At 36.6% G+C, this 9,403-nt stretch overlaps 2 protein-coding genes across 2 annotated transcripts; both read left to right on the plus strand.

Annotated features, from left to right (window-relative positions):
• Nucleotides 1–234: 234 nt before the first annotated feature.
• On the plus strand, nt 235–3,384 carry LOC105234040 (probable cytochrome P450 309a1). The gene is made up of 8 exons (XM_029548419.2): nt 235–473; nt 1,295–1,433; nt 1,519–1,629; nt 1,693–1,794; nt 1,867–2,289; nt 2,352–2,475; nt 2,536–2,799; nt 2,853–3,384. The coding sequence occupies exons 1-8, from the start codon at nt 247–249 to the stop codon at nt 3,014–3,016; spliced, it is 1,554 nt and encodes a 517-aa protein (XP_029404279.2). The 5' UTR covers nt 235–246; the 3' UTR covers nt 3,017–3,384.
• A 2,191-nt stretch (nt 3,385–5,575) lies between these two features.
• On the plus strand, nt 5,576–8,209 carry LOC112694761 (Cytochrome P450 Cyp309a1-like). The gene is made up of 8 exons (XM_049454561.1): nt 5,576–6,132; nt 6,438–6,576; nt 6,654–6,764; nt 6,829–6,930; nt 6,991–7,413; nt 7,475–7,598; nt 7,659–7,922; nt 7,990–8,209. The coding sequence occupies exons 1-8, from the start codon at nt 5,951–5,953 to the stop codon at nt 8,151–8,153; spliced, it is 1,509 nt and encodes a 502-aa protein (XP_049310518.1). The 5' UTR covers nt 5,576–5,950; the 3' UTR covers nt 8,154–8,209.
• Nucleotides 8,210–9,403: the final 1,194 nt, after the last annotated feature.

Raw genomic sequence — 9,403 nt, forward strand, 5'->3', positions numbered from 1 at the left:
TTAATTGAAAAGAAATATTATAAATTCAGCAGAAATTAGTTATGGATAATTTGAAGAACATGCATACAAATGGTATTTAATAACAGACTCACGCATATGAATGACAACCACATCAATCAAAACAAAACCAGCAGCTAATGGTATTCATGATATATCTGTTCAATAGAATTATACTATATATAAGCCACGTCTAATTCAAGGTGACCCCTTAAAACTATATTCAATAATTCAATTCAATCATTTCAAATGGTACTTAAGAAGCTTAAAAAAGTCACAGCTCCCAGTTTCGAAATGGTGCCGCTTCTAGTTACATTTGTTTTGCTCGCCACTGTCGGGTTCCTGATACACAAATATCTGACATGGCACTATGATACCTTTAAAAAGTTAGGCATTGTTGGTCCTGCGCCTAAAATATGGCACGGAAATTTCACTGGCAAACAGCAAATAGCTTACGATTATGATGATATCTATAAGTAAGTACAAACCCTAGTATTCTATTTCGTTTTAGATATACATAGTGGAGAACTAAAAATTCCTATCATATCAAAGCTAATCAACGTCCTTTGTTTATGTCCGGATGACAAGGGAACTCTTTTCTCAGCGGACTTTTTGCTCAAATATTTTGAGTACACAAGAAACTTTGGACATAGCTCGAAAGGTGGGGAGTCGGTGGATAAAATTGACCACAGAAGAAGAAGGAGAGAAGGTTTCAAGGCGCGCTAACAGAAGGTGGATAGCGCAAGGCCACTCGATCCACAAGCGCAACCTTTAAAAACTGTACGGACTGATCAAAACTGGCTGATGGAGTGGGCGTTAGGATCCTGCGCGGACTGGACCTCAGATGAACTTCTAGCTGCCGAAACACCGCAATAGGGCGAAGTCTTAGCGCAAACTAAAAATAGTCTCACACGCATTGCATCAGAGAATGTCCTCAACAGCAAGGAGACTGTAGATATAGTCGCTGCCGGAGAGCGGCTGCATACAAACTTAGTTCACAGGTACAACCGCGATCCGAGAAAAGAAATATCTGCTGAGAATGCCAAAGATGCCATCCTAAAAAGTTCTTCGGAACTTTCACTAACTCTCTAATAACTTTCAATAAGCCCTATTCACCTATTCAATCCACATATTTTCTTCCAGATACTACCAGATCAGTTTCTTATTTAATTTTTGAAACCTAACGTAAGAAGTTTTTTTTTCCAAAATTTCGTTTATATGCCGCCTTGTAAAGGACCATTTTGGATCAAACTAAATCTTCTATATTCATAACGCTAAAGACACATTCTTTTTACAGCAAATACAGGCAGAAACATCAGATTGTTGGCATGTTTGCTTACAGACAACCTCAGTTTTTAATAATAGATCCGAAATTGGCGCATGAAGTATTAGTAACGAATTTCAAAAGCTTTCGGAACAACTTAGGAAAAAGATTCGTAAGTAAGCCCATACTTATTTATTAAGGCTACCATTTACACATATTCAAATTCAAACTTGTTTCAATACGGACCTTACATTTAGCTCTACGATAAAGAAGCGGATCCAGTCGCCGCACTTAATCCCTTTTTCAATGTTGGTGAGGAATGGAAGACGATACGGTCCGACATAATGAGTGGTCTAACTCACCACAAGGTTTACTATTAATAAGTAAATAGTTCCATAAACCATAGATTACATATCTTTTGTCTCTCCCAGCTCTCCTCAGCATATACGATATGGAAGACTTGCACTGAAAAGCTTGGAAAACTCTTAAGTGCACAGACAGCAAAAGGCAGCTCTATAATCGAAACCAAGGATGTAAATATTCGAATAAATATCAAACACATATACCGTTGCTACTTTTCTAATATTAATTTGCCTCTCTTGCAGCTTGTATTACGCTATACATTCAATATAATGGGTGAGTTCCTTTGGGGTATTGAAACGAAAACGCTGGAAAGTCTGGACGAGCCAAATCATTATCTGGAAGTCTCCCATAGGCTAATTCACCAAGTGTTTCACGGTTTTATGAGCTACTACAAATGCTTACCCTTCCCTTGGTGCCGACGTTTCGCTAACTACCGAATCTTCACTGCCGAAAGTGACCACATGTTTTCACAGTTCACAAAAGACGCATACGTGTTGCGTGAGAGAGATGCGAGCAAAACGAATCAAGCTGACTTTTTGCACTACGTGCGTCAATTGCAGGAAAAGAAGAGCCTTTCCCATTATGAAGTGGTAGGCTATCTGTTGGCCGTTTTCACCGATGGCTTTGACACATCAGGAACGGTTGCTTTTCACACGCTCTTCTACGTGAGTCAAATTACACTTAAACTTTTCATAAGTTACTTACTAAAACAGCTTCGTGATTTTAGTTAACCCATCATCCGGAATGTCAGGAAAAGCTACGGAAAGAAATTCTAAACAATCTCGAAGCCGACGGCAATATGAACTATGAAACTTTGAATGTGCTCCCATATTTGGATCAATGTGTGCACGGTGAGGTCTCACAGTTTATATAACAACGCAAAGAATTTCTTAATTTTACTTCCTTTCTAGAAACCTTACGCATGATAAGTCCAATTACGTTTAAGTCGCGTCTCTGCACAGAATCCACCGAGATAGTCTTGGACGATGGACGTCGCATACCCATCAAGAAGGGTCAAGTAGTAACTATTCCCGTGTTCAGTTACTTACATGACCCCGAGTACTTTGAAGATCCTTTGGAATTCAGACCGGAACGTTTCGAAAATGTAGATATCTCGGAGCTAACGAAGAGGGGTATCTTTCTACCGTTTAGCGATGGACCACGAATGTGCTTGGGTAAATTTAAAAAATACAAAAAATTAATTAAGTTAAATAAAATGGTATTTCAGGTCGCCATTTGGGTTTTCTGCAAATAAAAACCGCTATTGTCGAAGTACTCAAGAATTATCGCTTGAAAGTATGCGACAAAACTCCGCCGATAGCGAAGCTCGATTCACATGCGCTTATTAACGGAGTGGATGGCGATTTATTTATCGAATATGAGAGGTTATAAGCAGTGATGGCCTCTTATTATTAGTATTTTGAAAGTAATGTCGAGGCTAATGTTTCTCTCTAAGCTCAGTGAATATGTAGGTATATCTGATATAAGGAATGAATATTTCCATTTATGAAGATATGCTAATTTACAAATAGTTCTTAAATATCGAAAATGTATGAACTGCTGTGAAATTGTTAAAATATATGTATGAGTATTATAGTTTCAACCTCGCCAGCTCCATATAATAGGTAATAATGGGTCAAGTAATAATTTAAGCTATTAGTAACCGAAGTGGTTCCACGCTAATATTTAATATTATTATTATACTTTCATTGTATTCTTTCAGAAAAAATAAATAAGAGAGCTTTATATATATACCAATACACATACGTACAATAGTTAATATTTCTTCAATATCACTTAATATGCTTAAAGTCTCGGAGAATGGGTGGTAGGCCGAAGCAATTTGAAGTCCAATGCGCGCAATTACTTTGTGCATTTGTTTGATGTTTTCGTTCCTTACAGCCTCTTTTGGATGCTTACTGCGGAACTTTCCGAACCACTTGTGAATGGTTTTTAGTTGACGGTTAAGTATTACTACTAAACATATGGATTTAAATCTTATATAGAGGGTTTTTTTATGGAGATGATACGAGTTCAATTATAAGCAGCAAGAACCTGGAAGGTTAACGAAGACCAATTATCCAGCGTTTAAGATAAAATTAATCTCATAAAGATTCCTAATTTATTTTTGCATATATCCATGTTAAAGGAAAAACTTAGACTAGATATGATAGATAGCAGCAAGTTAAATTATTTTTCATTCGATAAGTGGGGCGATGCTTGACAAATTAACTACTTAGAAATGGCTTTATTTCAATGTCATTTGTAAGAACACTTGGGATAGACTGATGGTCTAATAAGTAGAAGCTCAATTATAGTTCATGAATTAAACCATCATCTTCTTAAGGATGACCTTAGTAGAGGTACTTTTTTCATTCATCTTTTTTGAGCAGATCATGTGTAAGTTGTGTCATCTTGAGACCCAGCATTCATTATTGGATAATACAAGTATTCGTCTTGTTACACCACGTCGCGCATGCAGTGAAGAAAATATGGCAGCCGTAACTGAGAGTGTACACGAAAACGCTGCCGTTCGTGGCAACTCGCACTGACCTATGGAATGACCAGGAGCATCTTACGATCTCAAATTGAAAACGTACAAAATGCAGGTTGTGCAAGAACGAAAGCCACCAAACTTCGCAAACAACTTCGCTTCACTCCATGGGTTCTGGAAAAGTTACAAGAAGGTAAAACGTTTTCGAACTAAATTTTGTTCAGCGAAGAGGCCTATTTCTGGCTCAATGGGTATGGAACAAGCAAAATTACTTTGAATAATTTTACATGTGAAACAGCAGCAACAAATTATAGTTAACTTACTTTTATCATCCTTAGACCTGCCCTTCTCACTTGTGGACAAAACTAAAAAAACTTCATAGATTTTAATTCGGTTTGTAAACACCGGATAGATTGCTACGTAGAAGGTGTCACCAGCTTAAATTTTCCTGCTGCCTGCATTCAAACCTACTTTTAATATAATAGTCTGGGTATATGAAATACCGCCCCTTATTCTAACAAAAACAAATCGCTGCTTAATAGTTAATCAGTTATTAAATACATATCAGCAGTAATTATGCCAAATAGCTACATTTTAATAACTAAGTAAACAAGCCATTAAACTACATTCTTTATATAAAAAAAAATAGTTCTATAGTATCTTGATAACTGAAATCAGTTCGAGAGAAATGCAAACAACTATAATTAGTACCTTATCAATTAGACTCGTATCTGTTCATCTATCTTGAAGCTCTATTATTTGATCCGTCTTAACACATTGACGGCCCTGAAAATTGCATCAATTTGATACAGATATGAGCGTACCAAGAAAATATTATCAAATCCATGTCGCAGCGTAGCATTACAACGTTGAATGTTGAACAATCAGCCCCGCAAGACCCCCATGAATTTAGTGTGTCGCTCGAAAACGTGTGATATGGCAGTCAATGTGTTAAGACGGACCAAATAACAGAGTTTCGAAATAGATGAACAGATATGAGTCTAACTGATAAGGTACTAATTATAGTTTCATTTTCGCTCGAATTGATTACAGCTTTCAAGATACCAGATAGAACTGGATTTTTTCTATATTGTTTTATGGTTTGTTTACTTAGTTATTAAGAGTCTTTACATACAGAAGCTTTTTATTTTTGCTCAAAAGTGATAAGAGTAGGTCTAAGGGTGATAAGAGTCAATTAACTATAATTTATTGCTGTACTCTGTCCAAACTTTATTTATAAATAGCAGGCGCCGTATAATTTAGTGTCAAAACATTAGAGCATCCAACAGTTCTAATCAAGCGAGGCAGACCACTTCGCTCTGTCATTATCCGTCCAGCTCTCGCACTCTCTCTACATTTTTTTTATATATTTTGTTAATCTTTAAAGCATATAAACAAATCTAATAAATATTATTTTAGAAAAAAAAAAATATTATAAATGCAGCACACGTTCACAAATATTATTAACAGACTGATAAAAATTAAAATCACGTCAATGAAACCGCGACAACCGACACAAGGTATTCATAACATAACCGCGATACAAAGTTTAAATATAGTACATAGAAAAACTGCGCTTTATTCAAGGTTATCTCATAAAAAGAGATTGAATAATTTGCTTATAGCAGCCACTGATAACAATTGAAAGAGATTCACTCACACTTTTCAACCATTATATGCTCACGATATGAGAGCCAACGCAGAGTGATATTAATACCGAAAGTTAGCTGCATTGGACGCCAATTACTGATAATGAATACCTAAGTGGGGACAATGAATCTACAATTGATACTTCGCAATGCTAAATAAAAATCACAGTGCGCAGTTTCGAAATGGTGCCGCTCCTAGTTACATTAGCTTTGCTCGCCGCTGTTGCGTTTCTGATACACAAATATCTGACATGGCACTACGATACCTTTAAAAAGCTGGGCATAGCCGGCCCAGAACCGAAAATATGGCGTGGAAATTTAACCGGCAAACAGCATATAGCTTACGATTATGATGACATATATAAGTGAGTACGAACTCCTGTATTTTATTTTGACTTGAGATAAAAAAAGTTAAAAGTTAAAAAAAGTAAAGCATTAATAAATGTCTACTACTATGAACTATCATATGGATATGTAACCAAATGGTTAGACTCACTGGTATCCGAATATTTTATATATATATCTATAACATTACATGATTATAAAACATATCACGACTGATGAAGGCGTTTAAACCGACCCAAGAAAGTTTCAGGATCTCAAAAGACTTACAGACTGTTACGGACATCTCTATATTCATAATACTAAAGTGAATCCATTTCTCTTTTAGCAAATACAAGCAAAAACATCAGATTGTTGGCATGTTTGTTTCCAGAGATCCTCAGTTCTTAATACTAGATCCTAAATTGGCGCATGAAGTGTTGGTTACGAATTTCAAGAGCTTCAGGGACAATTTAGGCAGCAAATTCGTAAGTACGCCTACAACTCTTCATTAAGAACAAATGTATAAAGAAACCCGAAATTGTTTAATTTCCCCATAATTCAGCTCTACGACAGAGAAGAGGATACGGTCGCCGCACTCAATCCTTTTTTCAATGTTGGTGAGGAATGGAAGACAAAACGCTCAGACGTTATGAGTGGCCTTACACAGCACAAGGTAACATATTTAAAATTATATATAATATGTTAACTAACTAATTATATACATAAATCTCCCAAAGCTTACCTCAGCGTATCCGATTTGGAAGACTTGTACTCAAAAGCTCGGAAAACTCTTAAATGCAGAGACTGATAAAGGCAGCTCGATAATTGAAACCAAGAATGTAAATCTCTGAACATGTGCCGTTGTTTCTTTCCTTACTCTAATATTTCCTCCCTTACAGCTTCTATTACGCTATACATCCAACATATTGGGTGAGTTCCTCTGGGGCATTGAAACGAAAACGCTGGAAAGTCTGGACGAACCGAATCCTTACCTGGAAGTTGCACAAAGAAATATGTTCCAAGTGTTTCAGGGTTTTATGAGCTATTTCAAATGTATACCCTTTCCTTGGTACCGACGTTTCACTAACTATCGAATCTTTACTGCCGAAAGTGACCAGCTGTTCTCACAGTTCACAAAAGACGCATACGCCTTGCGTGAAAGAGATGCGAGCAAAAAGAATCAAGCTGACTTCTTAAACTACGTGCGCCAACTGCAGGAAAAGAAGAATCTGACCCATAATGAAGTTGTAGGCTACTTGGCGACCGTCTTTGTCGATGGTTTTGACACAGCAGCAACGGTTGCTTTTCACACGCTCTTCTACGTGAGTCAAATTACACTTAAATTTTGATAATTTACTTACTAAAGTAGCTTCATGATCTTAGTTGACCCATCATCCGGAATATCAGGAAAAACTACGGAAAGAAATTCTGAGCAATCTCGAAGCCGACGGCCATATTAATTATCAGGCTTTGTCTCTACTCCCATATTTGGATCAATGTGTGCACGGTGAGACCACACAATTTGTACATCAAAGCATACAATCTCTCAATTTGACTTCGTTTTTAGAAACCTTACGTATGATAAGTCCCCTCACATTTACTTCACGCATCTGTACGGAGCCTACCGAATTAGTACTGGACGACGGACGTCGCATTCCCATCGAAAAGGGACAGGTGGCAACTGTGCCCGTGTTCAGTTATTTACATGACCCCGAGTACTTTGAAGATCCGATGGAATTCAAGCCGGAGCGTTTCGAAAATGTTGATAGTTCGGAGCTAACGAAGAGGGGTATTTTCCTACCCTTTGGCGATGGACCACGAATTTGCTTAGGTAATTTATTAATAATACTAAAAACAATATAAATATGTAAAGAAATAAAATGTATATCCCATTTCAGGGCGTCATTTAGGGGTTCTGCAAGTTAAAACAGCTATTGTCGAAGTACTCAAGAACTATCGTTTGAAAGTTTGCGATAAAACTCCACCGATAGCGAAACTCGAATCACAAACACTTATTGTCGGAGTGGATGGCGATTTATTATTTGAATATGAGAGATTATAAACAGTGTTTTTTGTTAGTATTCATATTTTTGAAGTAAACACTCGTATGTAATGAGATTAATGGCTTCTTCTAAATTCTGCGAATATTGATAAGCATATCTGATTTATGGCATGAAATATTCACAACTTGAAGACTTGCGAATACATTGGGCTTATTAACATTTCATCATATATTTTTTATGGAAAAACAGTGACAACAAAAAATTTGTATAAGGAATATACGCAACGAAAACCAGAAGCTTCACATATTGTAAAAAATTACATTAGCTCCCCTAGTTCTGTATAATGGGTTAACTAAAAGTTTTACCTAAAGTCAATCGAAGTGGTTCAACGCAATTTGAATATTATTTCGTTATATTCTCTCTGAAATAGCAAATGTAAGAGCTGTATACCAGTACCTATGTACGTCCAATGGTTAATGTGTCTTCTAAATCATGTATAATACTAAAACTGCCGGTGGCATGCGAAAGCAATTCGAAGTACGATTCGCGCTATTTATGAAAATGAGGGTCAGTATAATCATCATAGGAGATTAAAAGAATATGTAGACCGTTTGGGCCAGTGATTAAGATAACATAAGGGTGTACATATTGTCACATACTCTCTTAAGCAAAAAATAGTAAGACTTTGTTCATCATTTTTGTTGTTCTTCAAAATCCATGTCGTTCATCTCAAAGTAATCCCTTGTGACCACAAAACAATTGTGTCAACGTTTTTTCCAATACTCAAAACAGTTGTTAAAGTCAATTTCCGGAAAAGCCTTCAATGCGCGTAGAGATTCACATTTAATGTCTTCAATTGACTTAAAACGGTTTCCCCGGAGGCAACATTAGAGTTTGCTGAATACACGACATTGGTTAAAAATTTGGCGAAAAACTTACGAAGAATCAATGTAAAATGCAACAGTGCATTATCGTGGTTCAAAAACCAAAAGATGTCGACCCGTAATTCCGGCCTCTTTTTACGAATAGCTTGACGCAAACGACGCTTAATACTCAAATAGTATTCCTGGTTCACAGTTCGGTGATTTCTGATAGGAAGGAATTCGGAATACACCACATCTCGATTATTAAAGAAAACTGTGAACATAACCTTGATTTTTGAATTTCTTTAACTCGATATTCGGCAGATTGATCGTCTGGTTCCCGAACGCAAGCATAGATCAAGACTCATTGCTAGTAATAATATATGTATATGAAAGTTTCTTATCAAGAACTTGACTCCGACCGTTCAGTTTGTATGGCAGCCATA

This window comes from Bactrocera dorsalis, chromosome 4, assembly GCF_023373825.1.
Source record: "Bactrocera dorsalis isolate Fly_Bdor chromosome 4, ASM2337382v1, whole genome shotgun sequence".
In the NCBI taxonomy this organism is placed as follows: Eukaryota; Metazoa; Arthropoda; class Insecta; order Diptera; family Tephritidae; genus Bactrocera; species Bactrocera dorsalis.

Excerpts from the sequence above, each read along its gene's own strand:
- LOC105234040 (XM_029548419.2), top strand. The coding sequence starts at position 247 with ATGGTACTTAAGAAGCTTAAAAAAGTCACAGCTCCCAGTTTCGAAATG. Across the intron at positions 474-1,294 it reads GATTATGATGATATCTATAA|CAAATACAGGCAGAAACATC; the intron begins GTAAGTACAAAC and ends TTCTTTTTACAG. Across the intron at positions 2,800-2,852 it reads TGGACCACGAATGTGCTTGG|GTCGCCATTTGGGTTTTCTG; the intron begins GTAAATTTAAAA and ends ATGGTATTTCAG.
- LOC112694761 (XM_049454561.1), top strand. The coding sequence starts at position 5,951 with ATGGTGCCGCTCCTAGTTACATTAGCTTTGCTCGCCGCTGTTGCGTTT. Across the intron at positions 6,931-6,990 it reads CGATAATTGAAACCAAGAAT|CTTCTATTACGCTATACATC; the intron begins GTAAATCTCTGA and ends CCTCCCTTACAG. Across the intron at positions 7,414-7,474 it reads CTTTTCACACGCTCTTCTAC|TTGACCCATCATCCGGAATA; the intron begins GTGAGTCAAATT and ends TCATGATCTTAG.